This window comes from Suricata suricatta, chromosome 3 (genome assembly GCF_006229205.1).
Source record: "Suricata suricatta isolate VVHF042 chromosome 3, meerkat_22Aug2017_6uvM2_HiC, whole genome shotgun sequence".
Taxonomy (NCBI): Eukaryota; Metazoa; Chordata; class Mammalia; order Carnivora; family Herpestidae; genus Suricata; species Suricata suricatta.
In genome coordinates this window covers 60221451-60241945 of record NC_043702.1, presented here as the reverse complement: position 1 = coordinate 60241945, position 20495 = coordinate 60221451, and the positions used below count along the sequence as shown (strand labels likewise).

General features: G+C 41.5%; 1 protein-coding gene across 4 annotated transcripts in view; it reads left to right on the top strand.

The window, feature by feature from the left end:
• LOC115287736 (kelch-like protein 23) overlaps positions 1-15317 on the top strand; it is a 36525-nt gene extending 21208 nt beyond the window's left edge. For all 4 annotated transcript variants that reach the window (XM_029934419.1, XM_029934418.1, XM_029934417.1 and 1 more), the window contains 3 exons: positions 604-1818; positions 5794-5946; positions 13222-15317. In XM_029934419.1, the coding sequence (XP_029790279.1) occupies positions 606-1818; positions 5794-5946; positions 13222-13532 (1677 nt within the window). In that variant the 5' untranslated portion in view covers positions 604-605 and the 3' untranslated portion in view covers positions 13533-15317. The remainder of the gene's footprint in view (positions 1-603; positions 1819-5793; positions 5947-13221) is intronic.
• The last annotated feature ends 5178 nt before the right edge of the window (positions 15318-20495 follow it).

Sequence of the window (20495 nt, the reverse complement as noted above, 5' to 3'; positions counted from 1 at the left end):
GGGGCCCAGGCGCGGGGCGCGCGGAAAGCCCTGCGGCCCCGCGGCGGTGGGGGCGCGGGGACGGAGGGATCGCGGCCCGGCAGCTTTCCTTTCACTCCTTTCATAAGCAGAAAGGTACAAGGTTTCCTTTTCCAGGATTTCTGCATTTCCAGTTACATTTCGACCGCCCCTTTTTTGGCACCTCCAGGCAACTCGCAGAGGAGAAGGAGCTAGTAAAAAAGAGTGAATTGGGGCCGAGCCAAGACGGCCAAAGTCTGGTCTCTAGTGGGGTGCCCCCTCGGACACTTGGTTTGCCAAGCGTGGGCTCTCTCTCTCGGACCGCCAGCTCGGGTCGGATTGTGGAGACTAGGTGAATGGGGTAGCAAGTCAACCTTTTTTTCTTTAAAGACTACTGAAAATTCTGGGGGCCTCAAAGTGACCCCGAATTTAGATTGACCCCCACATAAATGACGAAATAGTGTATCCGCATTTTCCATTTGTTACTTAGGCCGGTTTTAGAGTACATTCGATGCAAAACAATCATCATAAGGATTGGCATGTTTAGATTGATTATTTGTGGTAGTATGCAAAATTGAAAACACGTTTATTTCACGTTTTTTGCAGCCATGGCTCTCAAGGGACAAGAAGATTATATTTACCATTTCAAGGATACCACGCATCCAGTGGATTTTCTGGATGCATTCAGAACATTTTACTTGGATGGATTATTTACTGATATTACCCTTCAGTGTCCTTCAGGCATTATCTTCCATTGTCACCGAGCTGTTTTAGCTGCTTGCAGCAATTATTTTAAGGCAATGTTCACAGCTGACATGAAAGAAAAATTTAAAAATAAAATAAAAATCTCTGGCATCCACCATGATATTCTGGAAGGCCTTGTGAATTATGCATACACTTCCCAAATTGAAATAACTAAAAGAAATGTTCAAAGCCTCCTTGAAGCAGCAGATCTGCTTCAGTTCCTTTCAGTAAAGAAAGCTTGTGAGCAGTTCTTAGTAAGGCACTTGGATATTGATAATTGTATTGGCATGCACTCCTTTGCAGAATTTCATGTGTGTCCAGAACTAGAGAAGGAATCTCGAAGAATTCTATGTTCAAGGTTTAAGGAAGTGTGGCAACAAGAAGAATTTCTGGAAATCAGCCTTGAAAAGTTTCTCTTTATATTGTCCAGAAAGAATCTCAGTGTTTGGAAGGAAGAAGCTATCATAGAGCCTGTTATCAAGTGGACTGCTCATGATGCAGAAAATCGAATTGAATGCCTGTATAATCTACTAAGCTATGTAAACATAGATATAGATCCAGTGTATTTAAAAACAGCTTTAGGTCTTCAAAGAAGCTGCCTCCTCACCGAAAATAAGATTCGGTCTCTAATATATAATGCTTTGAATCCCCTGCATAAAGAGATTTCCCAGAGGTCCACAGCCACAATGTACATCATTGGAGGCTATTACTGGCATCCTTTATCAGAGGTTCATATATGGGATCCTCTGACAAATGTTTGGATTCAGGGAGCAGAAATACCAGACTATACTAGGGAGAGCTATGGTGTTACATGTTTGGGACCCAACATTTATGTAACTGGGGGTTATAGGACAGATAATATAGAAGCTCTTGACACAGTGTGGATCTATAACAGTGAAAGCGACGAATGGACAGAAGGTTTGCCAATGCTCAATGCCAGGTATTACCACTGTGCAGTCACCTTGGGCGGCTGTGTCTATGCTTTAGGTGGTTACAGAAAAGGGGCTCCTGCAGAAGAGGCCGAGTTCTATGATCCATTAAAAGAGAAATGGATTCCTATTGCAAACATGATTAAAGGTAAGTACAGATTATACTTATTTTATATTTTTAAGTGTTTTTTTTTAAGTTTATTTTGAGAAAGATGAGACAGTGTGTCCGGGAGAGACAGAGAAGTAGAGAAAGAGAATACCAAGCAGACTCTGCACTGCCTGCAAAGAGCCCAATGGACGGATTGAACTCGTGAAACAGATCATGACCTGAGCTGAAACCAAGAGTCGGATGCCTAATCGACTGAGTCACCCAGAGGCCCCAATATTTTTTAAGTGTTTGAAGTTAAGGCCAGTGGTCTAAATTATCTTGCAGGGGCGCCTGGGTGGCTCAGTCGGTTAAGCCTCCGACTTCAGCTCAGGTCAGATCTCACGTTCGTGGGTTTGAGCCCCGCGTCAGGCTCTGTGCTGACAACTGGCTTAGAGCCTGGAGCCTGCTTCCGGTTCTGTGTCTCCTTCTCTCTCTGCCCCTCCCCCTCTCATACTCTGTCTCTCTCTGTATCAAAACTAAATAAAATATTAAAAAAAAAACCAAAAAAACAAAAAAAATTATCTTGCAAATAACTTTAAAAGAATTTATCACTTTTGGAATGCTGCGTAGGAACTATAATAAATGACACAAATAATGGTGAACAGAATGTCCCAGGTAAAAGCATAGTATAGCGGTCCCCAACTCATGTGAGGTTATGTGATTAGAATATGCTACTCAGACTAGAAAAAATCATAAGAAAACAGTATAACTCATTCTACTTACTCTACAACCTGTTTCAAGCCTAGGTCTTGCTTCAGGTCTTAAGAATATATATTTAAGTCAAAGGCTAAATGAGAAAGCTGGGTAGTTGTATTAGTTTATATTTAATTTTTTTTTTTTTTGCTTGCTTGCTTGCCTGCCTTTGAAATTGAATCCTTTTCAATCCTGCTTTTAAATATTCAGCTTTTTTCCTCTAGTTATCTGGTCATCTCTCTTTTAAAAGGTCTTTCATTAAAACTTTGAAAGGTTTGGTCCCTGCAGAGTGTAACAAATTACATGCTCTCAAAAACTAGAGACAGATAGCGCCCCCCCTGTTTTTTTTGTGATTCATGTCTTGTTTCATAGAGTAAAAGATAGCGCAGATCCCATACCCTCCCTCGTGTGGTCCACACAGCCAGGCACACTGTTGGGTCTCAATGTCTGATAAACACTGTATTTTCTGCTGTGTGCAGTACTCTGTTAGCCTTGCTCTCCTTCCCTCCCACTGGCAAAAAAGTTAAACTGGAATCTTAATTACATTTAGTCATTTGTGCTGGAGAGTTGCACAAAAACAACTGGTAGGTTGTTACTAAATTTGTCTCATTTTATCCCAAATGTTCCTTCCCAGGCTTTTCTGTTTCTTTTTTAACACTAGTGAGGGTGTGGGAATCTGACCTGGCCTGGGAATCTGACCCGGTGTGATCGCTGGATGACAAGCAGGAAGCCTGAGAGGCCGGATGGTCTTGTGATCAGGCACATTGCTTTTGAAGCCGAACTGCCTGGGTCCACATCCCGACTTTCCACTTACTGTGTTCAGGCAAATTGTTTAATCTCCCTGGTCCTCAGTGTCGTGCTCTGTACAGTGGGGGTGACAACATTAAGTAGCTTAGGGTTTTGAGAGGATTAAATGAATTTATGCACGTGCAGCGTGTAGAACAGTGTCTGGAGCAAACGCTCAGTAAGTGTTAGGTATCATTTTTGTAGGTATTACTGTCATTATTTGTTGTTCATTATTATCACAATGAAGGTCATTATTGAATAACGGGTCAACTTTGATAGAACAAAAATATCTTTCATATTAGGGGCGACTGGGTGGCTCAGGCAGTTAAGCATCCCACTCTAAAGCGTCACACTCACCTTGGGTTAGATCGAGCCTCCCGCTGGGCTCTGCACTGACAGCATGGAGCTGGTTGGGATTCTCTCCCTCCCTCTCTCTCTGCCCCTCCTCTGCTCGCTCTGTTTCTCTCTCTGTCAAAATAAATAAATAAACTTAAAAAAGGTATCTTTCGTATTAAATCATGCCTGTTCTGCATGCCTGAACGTTTTGCCACAGTCGGTGGCAGAGCAGGAGAAGGTGGCTTAAGGCCCACCACTGTTGCTGCTCTGGTTTTGTGGTTTTGGACTCTGCCCGAGCTTGACCACTGATTCCTGGTCTCCTCCCCAGGCTGCTCTTGAAGGTTGTCATGACTCCTCACCTACTAAAGAGACAAAGAAAGTTCAAATATTATAGCAGCTACTGTCAACCTGGAAAAGTTTCTGCCTCTTTCTTAATAATGAGATAACATTATCTCATAATGTTATCCTAGTTAAGAGTGCTTTCCTAGTTAAGAGTGTATTTCTATGAAGATGAAAGTTTATTACTTTACTGCAATTTTGTTGTCATATTAAAAAAAGGTTTTTTTAATGTTGATTTATTTTTGAGAGAGAGAGACAGAGCGTGAGCAGGGGAGGGCAGATAGAGGGGAGACACAGAATCTGAGGCAGGCTCTAGGCCCTGACATGTCAGCACAGAGCTTGATGCGAGACTCGAACCCACGAACCTCAGCATCATGCCCTGAGCCGAAGTCAGATCCTCAAGTGACTGAGCCACCCAGGTGCCCCTGTTAAATCGTATTTGAAACATGCTTGCCGAAAAGAAAATGCTTCAATGATGTGTCCACTGTGAAGAAAGCAGTATGTGTTTTTGCCTTTACCTTGAGTAAGTGGGAGACCCTCATACAGGAAAGCCCCCAACCCCAACCAGCTGGGCTTGAAATGTCAAAGTTGTATTTATACTTTCATCTTGAAGTTTTGACTCCTGCTTGTAACTAATTGTCCCTGGGAAGGGAAACACTGTCTGTCATGTGCAGCTTTGGCTGTACTGGTTTTGAGTTTGAAGTTTCTCATTTTTCTAAGCTGCAAGGGCAACATTTGTTCCTAGTTTGTTTTGTTTTATAGTCATGAAGTGAACTAGCAGCTTCCCCTGGTGATGAGCACTTAAACTGGGTAGCGTCAAATTTCAAATTCATTTCCTTTTTTGGTTTAGGGATGTACAGAGAAGAAATAAATACTTGGCTTAAGTTTAGGAGCTCCTGACTTTTCTTCCCTCCCTTATCATAACTGCCCTGCGTATAAAGTCACTTTTGTGTTGGAGTAGAAATGCACAAGGAGATCGAACTGCACCGAGCGTGTACCAGTGGTAAATAAAAGTTGTTTGAAAGACTAAACCAATATATTCAACTCAAATGAGCTTCATCTCACTTCCTTTCTTCCTTCCCTGCTGAACTCATTTCTTCCTCCTCATTTTCCTAGGGCATCAGAGTTTCCTGGTTTTCTGAGCTTAAGACCTCAGACTCAGTTTTGTTTGTTTCTGACACAGTCGGTCATCAAGGCTTATCTGTGACTCTTGTCTCCATACCCAAAGCCCTTTCTAAATCAGGCCCTCAGCACTTTGTACCTGGGCCAATACCTAGTCTTTTGTAGTCTCTCCCTTCCTCTGCTTAAATAAGATCTTAAAAATCCTGCTGAACGAAGTCCACATTTCTTAGTTGGGTGCCAGGTTCCTTTCAGTGCAGTTTCAATCCACGTCAGCTTTAATTTCCACACAACAGTCCCAAGTGTTACCACCGGCCCTTCGTGTGCTGGCGTCAGCTTGGGCCTCGCGACATTGCCCACTAAGCCTCAGCACTTGCCTTGCCCTCTGCTTAGGATGGCTTCCTCTCACCTCTACCCGCCACAGTCCTACTGACGGGGGCCCAGGTCAGAGTCAGCCGCCTGCTGTCATGACTTCCCTCCTCAAAGCACTATCTCTTTGCTCTGACCGTTCATGGTGTTTCTGTACCGTGTTCTAACTGCTGGTGTAAGTGTCTCACCCTCTTGTAAGACAGTGCAAGGACCTTCTCTTGTTTATTCTTCTGTCCCTCATAGCACCTAGCACAGGACCTTGCATCTACTATCGATAATAACAGAAACCATAAACTTAGCCCAGTATTCAGTGTGATTTTAATTAACACACAGGCGTGGGAAATGCAACTGCCTGCGTCTTACACGAGGTCATCTACATCATCGGCGGCCACTGCGGCTACAGAGGAAGCTGCACCTATGACAAGGTCCAGAGCTACAATTCAGATATCAACGAATGGAGCCTGATCACCTCCAGTCCACATCCAGGTAATAAAATACTGTTTCACATAGTACATGTTGTACAGCTAAAAATGGCCTGGAAATAGAAAATGCGAGATTTATAGTAGGCTGCCCACGGGTATAATTAAAAGGCTTGAAATTTTCATATGCCCATCTAACCATAGTCACAGGTAATTCGAATTAGATCACATCTACAGATGCTTTCCCTGATGTTTTTACATGACACATTTGAAGAAGCCTTTGTGGCTTAAATTTAAAAATTTTTGTAGGTTCTTTTGTTGTGTTTCCTATTCCTCTGTTGTGTGCTTTCTTTCATTTATATGCTTTATATAAAACACAATTTTTATAGGTAGTTAAAAGGCACTAATCTGTCAAACAGTCAGGAAGATTGCCCATTGATTGAGTTCAACAGGAGATGGATTCTTCTTTTTAGAAGTCTGTTCTTTCTGGGTTCTTGTAATTGTTAGGCACTCACTCCTGTGATGTGCAGGACCCCATGTTGGCCTTACTTTAACAATCTTGAAGGGGATATGTGGTCTGCCCACAAGCAATGGCCAGCCATCTGCCTTCTGTGCCTTTGTTCTTTGACTTGTCTCTTTGTGACACATGTTTGAGATTTTTCATTAGGAAAGATTCATATCACCATATCACTATACTACTTTGAATGATTTTCCATATAGCATAAGGCTTCTATGAGTCACTGGTGAGCATAATTGAGATTCACAAGCTTGAACCATTTGAGAGTGATAGCAATAGTTAATCTCTTTTTTCTTTTATACTTTATTGTCAAGGTGGCTTCCATGTAACACCCAGCACTCATCCCGACAAGTGCCCTCCTCCATGCCCATCACTCCCCTTTCCCTCTCCCCTCCCCCATCAACCCTCAGTTTGTTTTCAGTATTCAAGAGTCTCTCATGGTTTGCCTCCCTCCCTCTCCCCAAATGTTTTTCCCCTTACCCTCCCCCATAGTCCTTTGCTAAGTTCATCCTGTTACACTTATGAGTGCAAACATATGGTATCTGTCCTTCTCTGCCTCACTTGTTTCACTTAGCATGACACCCTCAAGGTCCATCCACATTGCTACGAATGGCCAGATTTCATTCTTTCTCATTGCCATGTAGTATTCCATTGTATATATAAACCACATCTTCTTGATCCATTCATTAGTTGATGGACATTTAAGCTCTTTCCATGATTTGGCTACTGTTGAAAGTGCTGCTGTGAACATTGGGGTACCTGTGCCCCTATACATCAGCAATATAGTTAACCTTCTTGAACACTTTCTATAGATCAGCTATAGACTAAGCTACTGACTAAGCACTTTACGTGTAATATTACCTTAAATTCCATCTATAACCTTATGAGTAGGTATTGTTCACCCTTATTTACATATTTAGAAATGGAGGCTAGGAAAGATAAGGTCACACACTTTGGAAGTGGCGGACCAGGATTCATTTAAGCAGTCTGATTGTACAGTCTGTGCTATAGCCACTGCGCAAACTGTCTCTCCTGAAGGGAGCAGGCTCTCTTACTTCTGACCAGTGCAACTCTGTCCACCCATACAATGTGCATTTCATCTGGCAGGTTCAGTGAAATGCACGGAGTCTGGTGCTGCATATCCGTATGTCATGGGCTTTGCATAACAAGAGACTTCCGGCCACAGGCTGTCCTGGCTCTGAAGACATGTCTCCTACTAGCCCACATGTATTATCTCAGCCTCCCCACCGCTTTCTGTTATGACCAATGAAATTATAATGGAAAGTAGTAATACCAGCTCATATAGAGTAATAGCTAACTCTTATTTAGTAAGTATGTATCAGGCACTAACTATTCCCATAATTTTTCGTGTCTTAATCTATTTAAACCTCACAGCAGTCTGGTGAGCTAGGTATTACTGCTATCTCATTTTGCAGGCCACTGAGGCACAGAGATGGTAAATGAATTGCCCAAGGTCAGCTAGCTAGTGCTTATTAGAGGTGAGGTTCAAATCCAGGCAATCTGGCTGGGAGGCCATGTTCTTAACAATTGCACAGTTATCTCATTTGATCCTCATGTTAACCTTATCAGCTAGATATTACTTTGACATCTTTACAAAGAAAATCCAATGTATGAAAACTTAGCTTAACAAATTAGAGGGCAAGTTTTTACATTACAAATTTAATAGAGATTTCATGAAAGAGTTCCTTTAAAAATAAATGTCCTGTAACATATTTATTTATTTTTTTTTTAATTTTTTATTTATTTCTGATACAGAGAGAGACAGAGCATGAGAGGGGGAGGGGCAGAGAGAGAAGGAGACACAGAACCAGAAGCAGGCTCCAGGCTCTGAGCTAGCTGTCAGCACAGAGCCTGATGTGGGGCTTGAACCCACGAACGTGAGATCTGACCTGAGCCGAAGTCGGAGGCTTAACCGACTGAGCCACCCAGGCACCCCTCCTGTAACATATTTAAATTGCATATAGCTTGTTAACTGCTTAAAGGGAGTCTAAAAGGCAATGAGATATAAGCCAAAACATGAAAATCCATGGCCAACTGAAAAATCAGTCAGAAATAAATATTAAATTAGAGTGCAAATCCATGGGAACGTATAATTTTGTGTGTAAAGTTTTGCCTTATATTGAACATAATATGTGATGTAATATAAGAAACAAAGGTAGCAAATTAGCACCCTGCCTCATATGTTCTTTTTGGCTTCCAGTGTTTAAAATATTTTTAACTGACTTGCTACCAGTATTTAAAATTCAGGAGCTCTCAAGTAAAAATCATGATCTCTGGCCTTTAGAAAAATCACAGCAACCTCGGACCACATTCTTTTCTGTCCGCAATCATTGAAGCCAAGTAGTGGCCGTTCCCTTTTAGATGGCACTTCTCTGCTCCATTTCACCATTCGCTCCCATCCCCATCGCATCATGGACCGGAGCCATTGCTGTACTTACCCCCACCTGCTTCATCCAACCTGTCTGTTGGCTCCGGAGCCCTTGAAAGCACGGGACCTGCCTCTTCTGAACCGTGGCAAGGTGTGCTTCTTGCGCACTTGAGGAGCACCTCCTGAGGAACTTAAAAATGTCAGTCTCAAGTCTACCTTACAGATCTGTACCTTAAACTGCAAATAAATCATGATTATTCTTATTTTTTAAAGGTACTATAAATGTTATATTTTTCTTAGTGCCTTTGAGGGTGGTGATTTTGTATAGTTAAAAAACAAGGGACTCTAACTCCATTAAAGATAACATTTACTGAGACCTTACCTCAGGAAAGATACCATTCTAGTTATTATGTAAGATGCAAAGATGGTTAAAAGCGAGTCTCTACTGCTACAGGAGCTCAGAATCTGGTAGCTAATATACATACCTAATAAGAATACAAGAGAGTCACAGAAATAAGTGCTATTGAAATTGAGGGTAGAAAGAGCTTGAGAATAATTTAAGGGAAATCTGGAAATCTTAGAAGGCTTCTAGGAGTTATTGTGAGGATGTAGTCCTTAAAGAATGGATACAATTAAGGTATTTTTTCAGGAAGGAAGTTAGTCGGTGATGGGAGGCAGGAGGGCAAGTTCCAGGTCTATTCCAGAACTTGGGAGTGGATGTATGTGATGGGGTGTGAGAGGGTAGAATGAGAGATCGGATGGGAGAGTTCAGTTGAGGAGCATGTAATATTCAACCGCTTTGAATAGCAGTCAGGAGAATTTGAAAAATGGTGAACTACCAAAGGTTTTAGAGCTTTTTAGGATAGATTAGGAGAAAGACACCAGAGAAGTCTGCTGAAACTATTATAATAGCCCCTGTGAGAAATGCTGAAAGCCTAAAGCGGTAGGACGGGAAAACGGGTCAATTTGAGGAATGATAGGATTCGCCGTGGGGAGAGGTGGAGGAGGAGCTGGTGGGAAGGGAGGAGGGCAGCTGGGTTGGAACTCGGTTTTGTAGTTAACTGTGAAGGACTGGTTGCGTCACCCAGAAGAGTTGTCCAGCAGGCAATGGGAAGTGTGGTCCGGCCCAGGAGGAAGAGTGTGGCCGACCTTAGTGATCTGGGTGTCATTTGCTTGGAGGTGATGACTGTGGGTGTGGAGATGGTTGAGGTGCCCTGTGAGGATGGGACTAAGTACAGCTGTGGACAGAGTCTTGGGAACCAGCACTAGTTACGGGATGAGGTGGGAAAGAAGAGTGTGGGAAGAACAAGGAAGACGCAGGACGCGATAAAGAACAAAAACCTGTGGAGACCCTCATCAGGTGGGGAAGGAGTTCTCTCCTGGCTCCGCCATTTAGTCACATGACTGCTCTTGGGCAGTGGCTTAAGCTCTTGGGTTTTACTTTCTAGTAAAATAAAGAGGTTAGATTACATAAGCTTTACAGGTCTTTTCAGTGAGAAAAACCTTAGGAAAAAAATTCTAAACCATTTCAGTGTATATTGAATACCTGAAAATGTTGTGGTTGTCTCTGAGCCCCACATGTCTTTATTCATAACATTCAGGGAACACTAAACACAGGCTGCTGTGTATTTATAGTGAATATTTGTGTGTAAACTTTTTGAGCCATGACAGATGGTACCATTCTTATACTTAGTTTGAAATTGTTCATTCGCTCATTGGTCCAACAGAGGCTTGCTGAGTGTTTCCCACATGTTGTGTATAGTGTTATGCAACATATAGTAATGGATAGTGTTGGGAGCTCAATAAACAAGGCACAGTTGCTCAGGCTCAGTACTTTGTAGAGTGACCAACAGGCATAAAAGGCAGTTACAGCTGAGAAGAAGGTTTCCATCAGCATTAATAGAACATTATGTTGTATTTGGGTAACAGGAAAAAACCCAGGAATCACCTTATCTTAGACATTTTTCCTGCTATAGGAAGATTGAGATACTTTTAAAAAATTATTTTAAGTTTATTTATTTGATGGGTGGTTCAGTTGGTTGGGCATCCGACATTGGCTTAGGTCATGACCTCACAGCTTGTGAGTTTGAGCCCCACATCAGGCTCTGTGCTGACAGCTCAGAGTCTGGAGCTTGCTTCAGATTCTGTGTCTCCCTTGCTCTCTGCCCCTCTCCTGCTCACTCTCTCTTTCCTTCAAAAATAAAAATAAGCATTTAAAAATTTTTTTTAATTTATTTATTTTGAGAGGGAGAGAGAGAGCACAAGCAGGGGAGGGACAGAGAAAGAGAGAGGAAGAGAGAAAATCCCAAGAAGATTCCACACTGTCAGCACTAGAGCCTGATACAGGGTCCAAACCCATGAACTGTGAGATCATGACCAGAGCTGAAATCAAGAGTCAGATGCCCACCTGATTGAGCCACCCAGGGCCTTCTTACAATACTATTCTCTACATACAAACCACACATTGAGGATTTTTTGTAAACTTTGAAATTTAAGAAAGGCCTAGTAAACTCATTGTTGAATCACTTAACACCAACAGATAAAATTTATGAATCACCATTAATTTTCACGATGGAATGATTTCTATAATTTCACACATATTGAAATAACTAAATTCTATAAAAATTCTGCATGTATATAACTGGAAAGTAACAAATGGGGTTTTTAGAGGTGGAAGAATTCTTATTTTTCTGGATGTCAGATACTTGAAAATAGCAAAGCACAAATGCCCATCTGAGATTTTTCCTTGACCTTCACAACCTAGGTAGCAGAAACTTTACTGATAAGAATGTACTTGCATTCTTAAAGGGGAAATCACATTTTTTGATTGTATATTCTCTCTTTCTAAAGAGGGATTAATAAACTTTCCCCCCCCACAAAATAATGGGAGTGCATATTTAGGTACAGAGGTTACAAAGTACAATTAATTTATTGATCCAACCACCTTTTATTGAGGCCTTACAAGATTCCAAACACTTGCTGTTCTTAAGCTGGGATGGAGTAGTGGGCAGGACACAGGTCCTATGCTGGAGAGGGTAGAGGAACAGTAAAGGAGAGACATCAGATAATGAGAAGTGGTGTGGAGAACTTAATGTTCTCCAGGAGATGACCATAAGGTGAGACCTGGATGACAAGAGGGAGGCAGCTGTGCAAAGACCTGGGAAGAGGTGTGTTTCTAGACGAAGGCTAGCTCGGCAAAAGCAAACTGAGTCTTCATTTATTTGCTGTAACATTAGTGCCCCTGACAAATCCTGCAGCCAGAAGTATTTAAGTGTAATCCTCTGGTTGCTACTCCCAGAGAATGAACTCATAGGCCAGTAGTGGTGCTAGAAATAGGGATGTGGAGGAAGCCTGGAACTCAGCATGCCTGGGACCAGGGTGAGGCAGGAGAGACGCTCCCTCAAGGAACAGAACTGGAGGAGTTTCACGGTAAGTGAGAGCAGAGCGGCCCTGTGTTTTGCACTCTAGGCCCCTCACTTGCCTCTCCCTAGTCAGAGACCTGGGAGGGGAGAGGAAGTGAGATTGCAAAAGAGCCTGATGCCTTGAAGAGCCAGCAGGTTTGCGTGTAGAGGGGGAGATACATAAAATGGGAAAAATTAAAACAGCCTGGAGGGCTTGCCCCCTAGAGGCAGACTCCCAGCTGGGGACCCAGCTCTCACACAGAAGCTCTCTGCCTTTAGCATCATTCATGGACTCTTAAGATGATACACTGTAGGGGCACCTGGGTGGCTCAGTCGGTTAAGCGTCCGACTTAGGCTCAGGCATGATCTCCCATTTCGTGTGTTTGAGCCCCACGTCAGGCTCTGTGCTGATAGCCTGGATTAGCCTGGATAGCCTTTTTATTCTGTCTCCTTCTCTCTGCCCCTGCCCCCCAAAGTAAATAAACATTTTTTTAAATTTTTAAAAATAAAAAAGATGATAGACTGTAGTTCCCCACTAATCAGGTTGTGCTTCTCTAACTCCTTGTGTCCTTAACTTGATGAGCACTGTGAGAGAGGCAGGCCGGGTCATCCATGCATCCCCATGGCTACAGCCACTACAGATGACGGGGGTGGTGGTAGAGATGGCTGCTAAGGTGTGAAGGAACCTGCGCTAGTACCTCGTAAGTCTTCACATCGGAACAACTGTTAACGTGGATATAGAATGAAAGGTGTCTGTGCTGGGAAATTCCCAGAAGGGTCTGAAGATAAGCTTCTTCCTGGCATCCTGCAAAGTCAGATTAAGAAAGAATTACCTGAGAGAGAATGACGGGGACAGGCAATCTGAATCAGGTGACAGGGGATGGATGTCAAGGCTCAGTGTTGTGGTAGAGGAATCAAAATGTCAAGATTATTCTATTTTTGTCCACTGCCTTGTAAGGGATTATTATATCATCACCCTAAAGGGTCTCTTTTGTTTGTTATCCTAATAAAAATTTGCTTTTTTCTTCTTAATAGAGTATGGATTGTGCTCAGTTCCATTTGAAAATAAGCTCTATCTAGTTGGTGGACAAACTACAATCACGGAGTGCTATGACCCTGAACAAAATGAATGGAGAGAAATCGCTCCCATGATGGAAAGGAGGATGGAATGTGGTGCCGTCATCATGAACGGATGTATTTATGTCACTGGGGGATATTCCTACTCAAAAGGAACTTATCTTCAGAGCATTGAGAAATATGATCCAGATCTTAATAAGTGGGAAATAGTGGGCAATCTTCCAAGTGCTATGCGGTCCCATGGCTGTGTTTGTGTGTATAATGTCTGACTGTATCCATAGAAATGACCAAGTAATCACTGTGTAGTGAGAAAAGAAAAAGAATTCGGGGTTTGGAGTTCCTTACTTATTATTGTGGTCTGGCACATAATGGGCAAATTCCCATGCCTAACCCCCACTCTTCACTTTAATGCAGTGATTAATGGTCAAGAAAAATCCTATGTATATTTACAGTTGAATCAGTAAGGTTTACAGCCTATAATGTCTGCTTTTCGAAGGTAGTATGGAATGTCGGACACTTGGTAGACGGTGAAATACCTTTATAGTGACTTTTTCTCCTCGTAGCATCGACACTGGGTATAGGTCAGAATCGTTCTGTGGAATGAAATGTCTCTTATGACCCTGTAATGTACTAGTGCATATTAAGGCTCTGTATAGCTAGCAAGCAATTTGATATTTAAGGGGGGAGTCTTCTCTACCCCTACAAAATCAACACTTTAAAACAACTTTTTTTTTCACCATTAGACTGATTTAGAATGTGGACGGACTTTAAGTCTTCTTTTCTTCTTAGCGTGCATAATTTATTGTTCTTCTTTAGTCAGTGACCGTGAGAAGTATACAAGATACTGTGCAAATGATTATTATTCAGAGTTTACAAACTAAATTTGAAAGAATGGCACATCTGAAAAGTTGCAGAGAATATCATCAAATATTTGCTGATGCTAAGAGCTACTTTTAATTTTCGGCTTTAATGTAAATTGCTAGTTTAAGTGTCTTTAGTTCAAGCATGCTAGGAAATCCTCTTTATTCTTAAGTATAGATACATATCTGCATATGAAATTGAATTTTAGAGCCAGAAAGCATGTAGAACAGTTGTGACATAGTAGAAAATATATTGATGAGAAGAAATTTGCATTCATTTCCCAGCTGTGCCACTAACTAGATTTTTGTAACTTGAATCGAGTCACTTAACCTCTCCTCGATTCGCGCTTCATGACCCATGCACTTTGAGTCATAGATGTGCCTAGATGTGGGGCCCCATAATCCTTAGGGCAGCCAGAAGTAGCCTGGGTAGCTGGAGCTTCTGGACAAAAACACTTTTGTCCACTTTCCCCAATGTGCCTACAGTATTACTTTCTGTGTGTGCCAAAACTTCAGACAAGTTGGGAAGCATTGCTGAAGTTATCTGAACTTTTAGTGATTTGTTAGACCATCTATCCACACTCTTCATTCTTTTAAAAAGACAGTAGTTATTTTTAACTTTAAATGTGGAAGTTGAAAACTACTTAATGCTTTCGATTTTTTGTAAGAAACTGTTTAATGCATTCATTTCAGATGGCATTTTAAATAGACATAACCCTTTGGGAATGCAATATGGTACTACATAGAGGGAGCCCCCAAAATGACCATATCTTTGTCCCATAAGTTCTACTCCTATTACCCTAAAGAATAATATAAAAACAAAACAAAGATAAATGCATGGAGATGTTTATGTCTGCATTATTTATAATAGCAAAGAATTGGAAATAGTCTACATGTGAAAGAAGAAAGTGGGCTAATAAAATAGTGAAGTATTATACTGCCACTAGAATAATTATTTGGAAGACTGTAAAAACATGGATATGTCTGTGAGATGGTAAGTAAAATAAGCACAATATAAAAGAGAATGCGCACTATGATTGTGACTTCATAAAATCTTTTCGCATGTAGAAGGTAATATGCAAACTGAAATCCATTGTGTTAGCGTGGGGGGAATGTGGAATGGTTTTTAATTTATTTAAGTGTTTTTCCTTATTATGACTTTGTGTTTTCAATAAAAATAAGTAAATCACAGTATATGTGGTAAAACTGCTTGAATTTGGGCTGAGTGAGTCAAAGGATAGTCAGAATTAGTGAAACCACAGAATTATAGACTATTCCAATCTGTAATTAAATTATAGACTATTTGATTGCTTTCAAGAACACTTAGCTGGACCAGTAATGTGATGCTCCATAGCTCTTTAGAGATCTGTTTTAGGGAATAGATGAAAACAATTTAAATCTCCTTCCCCTGCTTTTAGGTTATCTAACTCCTATGAAATCCTGATTCGGTCCAGCCTCTGGGAATTCTTTCTTGACTGCTTCAGCCACAGTAAAACTCCCACTGCCACATTTAAGGAATTTTGTCATTTATTTATATATATGTAGTATATATAATTTTGAGATCATGGATCACATCTGATTATTTTAATTTTTTCAAGGCCAGCATTTCATTTGTACATCCAGTATACCTTTTTAAGAAAGATGATGGCATTCGTTACTTTTATGGAAAAGCGTTCCACAGGTGCTTGTAATGTCTTGAAAATAGTTTATGATTTGAGGCATTTAATTTGCTGCTTCGATTTTCTGTAAGATTTTGTTTTTGCTATTGCTTTGTGCACACAGGAAAAGATTAAGGAGGGTAAGGTAAACATTTACATCAGAATTACCCCCAAATTCCAAATCACCGTAGTATGAGTGAAAAATATTGTACTATAATTAAATGCAGGCCATTGCTTTGGGAAGGCCAGCACTATTTTGCAAAATAATTACAACTTGTTGTAATTATATTTTGTGATTGATTTTAAATAGATGATTTTGAGATTAATACTTAATTAAAAGGATTCTAAGTATCCAAATCTTAAAGTTAATGTTTCTCACAAGTCATGTTTTTAGTTTTGAGCTACAACGAAAAAGGTCAACATCTAGAGAACTTGCTGAAAAGCACATTAGCCTTTTTATCCCCCTCATTCATGTACATAAATGTTGGTGTTAAGGAATGAATGTTTGTCTCCCCCCAAATTCATAGGCTGAAGCCCTTATCGCCATTGTGACGGTAGAGATGCCTTATCGAAGTAATTCAGGATAATGAGGTTATAGGCCTCTGATTAGATAGGATTAGTTTCCTTGTAAGAGACACCGAAGACCTTTCTCTTTCCCTACCTGAGTGAGGACACAGAAAGCAGCATCTGCAAGAAAGAGCACGCGAGCCTATACTGGAAGCCGACCACACTGGCATCCTGATCTCGGACTTCCAGCCTCCACAAAGGTAAGAAACAACTCCAGTGTTGAAGCCACCCAATGTGGCGACTCACTGTGGCAGCCTGCGCTGGCCAGTGTAGCCTGCAGAGGAGCTCCTGCTCTATGTGATGCAGTCAGGTGCTGAATCAGCCAGGAGTAGACCGGCTCTTCCCTAGACAATCCCCCTACCTCCTCCACCCCTCCCATGCAAAGCACCCAGAAACACCCATTCTGTTAGCATGAAAGTGTCTGACACTCTATAAATACAGCTTCATTTTTCTTAGATGATAGTGGATGTAGCTCTCTAGTTCTTGCCAAGACGGTGTCTGTACTGATGCCCTAACTCCCTCCCGACAGGGACACCTACACTTGGGCCATCATAGCATCTCATCCCCAGCCATAGTGATGAGTCCTGAGCTGTGGTTGGCCAGGTTCCCACCGGAGCTGGTTTGAGTGGATTGAACTGATACATAGAAGACAGCAGTAGGGATGGGGGGTTCTAGGCCTTCTTGATGCAGCCCCAATCCTGTCTTTTCCACACTGATTCTGTGAACCAAAAGGTCCTTTTTTTTTTGGTTTTGGTTTGGGTTTCTGTCTCCTGCAACCAGTAGAGAGCTCTAATATCAAGCAAATGTTAAAATATAAATATTTTTTGGATAATGTGTTAGTTTTCTATTGCGGTAGTCACAAATCACCAGAAACTTAGTTGCTTTACACAGGACACATTTGGTTTACAGTTCTGCAGGGTATAAGTCTGACACGTGTCACTATGTCAGTTTTGGTCACCTGACTTCCATCTGCCACTTTTGCCACGTAACCTAACATATCCACAAGCGCTGGACATTGGGACATGAACATCTATGGTATCTGCCTACCACAGATAGCAATATATTAAGTCTTATCCTGACTTTTGGAATTCCGTGTGGTTGAATTTATCTTATTTCCTCAGAGAAGTTCTAATAGAAGGAAAAAGAAACCATGATGAGTCTCAGGGCCCTCCCAGGACTGGAAAGTAACAGATGTAAAAAAGAGAAGTTAATAGGGTCATTTGCCATTAGACCATTCTGCAAAGGACTGGCCTTTCTACCCTGGAAACAATATGTAAATGTTAATTATTTTTGAGAGAGCGAGAGAGTGTGTGCATGTGTAGAGCAGGTGAGGGACAGAGAGAGAGGGAGACAGAGGATCAGAAACAGGCTCTGTGCTGAAGGCAGAGAGCCTGATGTGGGGCTCAAACTCATGAGCTGCGAGATCATGACCTGAGCTGAAGTCGGACACTCAACCAACTGAGTCACCCAGGCACCCTAAGCCTGAAAATAATATATAATGCAAGAAAAATCACTGTAATTATGTTAAAGATGTAGATTGCCGACCTTACAATCATTCCTTACTAGCAAGGAAAAGCTCCACATGGTTTTGTCTATTAGGAAAACATGTACCTTGAATCTTAGTTAGTCTAAGCCAATCACAGCCCTCCCATCATCCTTGCCAGTGTTGGGTTTAGGAATGTGTGTGAAGCATTTCAAACCTCTAAGACATGAGCAGTCTGCTGGGGGTTGTTACAGAAAAAAACATAGGAGATAGATAGGAGGGCTCTACGTGGTAAATCTCTTTCTGGAGGTTAATATACAAAGTTCTCTTAACAATTCGGTCACTATTATTAAATGTCAGTATATATAGGAAAATCCCAAAGTACTTCATAATATCAAGTGTTTCATAGTTTTTTTAAGCTATAGCAGTGATGGCTAAACAGCTCAGAAATAGAGCAGTGTTGTGGGGGACCAGCCCACGCACCCCAGTCAAAGGGTCTCTGAGTAGGGATTAGTGTCAGCACAGTATCTATAAGAAAGAAGACAGACAACGTGAATGGTGGTAATACCGCACTTTACTAAGATAGTGTCTTATATATCATAGGTGATTACATTTTTTCTTTAATGATTACCTAATTTGTGGTCCTTGAAAAAGTAAAACATGTTCTGGGAAGGATCATTTTTATCATGGAAGAGAGAACAACCGTGAGAATAGAAGTCAAAAAACAGGAATGAGGGAGTCTGTCTCTATGCATAAGATCAGCCCAAAGAATTTTTTTTTTCTTCAAGGCCCTTTCGCAGTTATTTCTGGGCAAGATGCTTATTATCCAAGAAGTTAATTTTAGACAGAGGGTTGTGTTTTGCCCCCAACAGCAGGCAATGAGCTGGGAACAAAAATAATGTAAGAGAAAGCTGGCGTCACTAACTGACCCAAGTTGATTCAAAACTTAAAAGTATATGCCTTTTTGCAGAGCAACGAAAAAATCATAGACAGGATAAACAGAAGCCACATGTGCGGCCCAGGAGGCCAAATGTTGTTTCACAATCTTTTGACCTGTTCCGCAACTTCCCAAATAGTTCACCTGCGCCCCGGAGGCATAGCCTTCAGGTCACTATATAAACCCTCCTGTGCCCTGAGGCATTGCCGTCAACGGTCACTATGCGAGAGGTTTTTTGGCCTACTGGGCCCCAACACAGTGTAAGACAAGAATATTTTTTTATAAAATTACAAAATATCGATCCTGATATTAAAGCTTCATCAGTTATCACAATAGTTAAGAACATGACTTAGCAATACTTCACATTTGAAGGGCTCAATATGAAATTAATACCATTGTTAAGAAATCAGAGAATTTTTAATTTGTATTGAAGGTAATAGAGTGTAACCTAACAAGATATAGTAGTCTAGTCTTAAAATCCAAATATGAATTCCAATGGTATTTTGAAATTGTGAATCATAAATTGTTAACTCTTATATTAGCCCTTTGATTTAAAAGGTAATATTCTTTTTGAGAGTTCACTGTAGTTGTGTTCAGCATCTTGCTCAAACCCTCAGTGAATATTCTAGATTCCAATTAGTCACAATTTAGGAATGTTCTATGCTGGCTTAGGAAGAATCAATGTAAACTATGTCCAGTTGTGTTCATAAGATTGTCAATATTTTCTAATGTTTATTTATCTATCTTAGAGAGAGAGAGAGAGAACATGAGTGTGGGAGGGGCAGAGAGAGGGGGAGAGAGAATCCCAAGCAGGCTCTGCACTGTCAGCAGAGAACCCGATGTGGAACTTGAACCCACAAACCATGAGTTCATGACCTGAGCTGAAATCAAGAGTCAGTCACCAAACTGACTGAGCTACCCAGGTGCTTCAAGATTGCCAATATTTCAACTTCTGCCTTTGAAATTCAAACCAGACTACAAGCTCTTACCTCTGTGTACTGACAAGTGCCTATAGAGGTTCTTGGTGGGGAATCTGAAATACCAGCGCTGTACTTCAGCCTTACTAGAGAGAATGGAGCCAACTGTTCCCCCTCGCCCCTCCTACACACACCCCTAACCATCATTATTCACCAACAGAAAACTGTCTATGCACATGTAATCTGCGAACCCTCTGAGCAATGCCAGCCAGACCCTGAAATTTGCTAACTGCGTCTTTCAGTATACGTGCAGAAAGTTCTTTCCTGGACAGATGGATGCACAAAGGTGGCACTAATATTTCCCGGATGTGTATTTCTGCAGCCCCTCTTCTACGCTGTAGCTCTTTGCTTCTCACACCATCCTCAATGAGGAAATGAGACAGGCCTTCTCCCAGTCAAGAGATTCTAGGACCTGCGCACAGGGAGACATGGAGATAAGAGCTTCACTAGCTTTTTTTAAACTGTCAAATATAATACAAATCTGGAAAGCTACATGAAACAAATGAACAGCTTAGTGAGTTATTAACAGGCAAACCCTCTTGTAAATGGCATCCATGTCAAGAGAGAAGACTGGCCAACCACCCCAGACACCCTCCAGGGGCACCTCGCAAACAGCCCCCCCGCTGCTATGAATAACCTCTGTCGTCACCGTCACCGTAGTGATGATCTTCTTTCTCCTACTGGCTATTAGCACCCGTATTACTAGTTTCCTGTGGCTGCTGTTAAAAAATCACCACAAACTGGATGGCT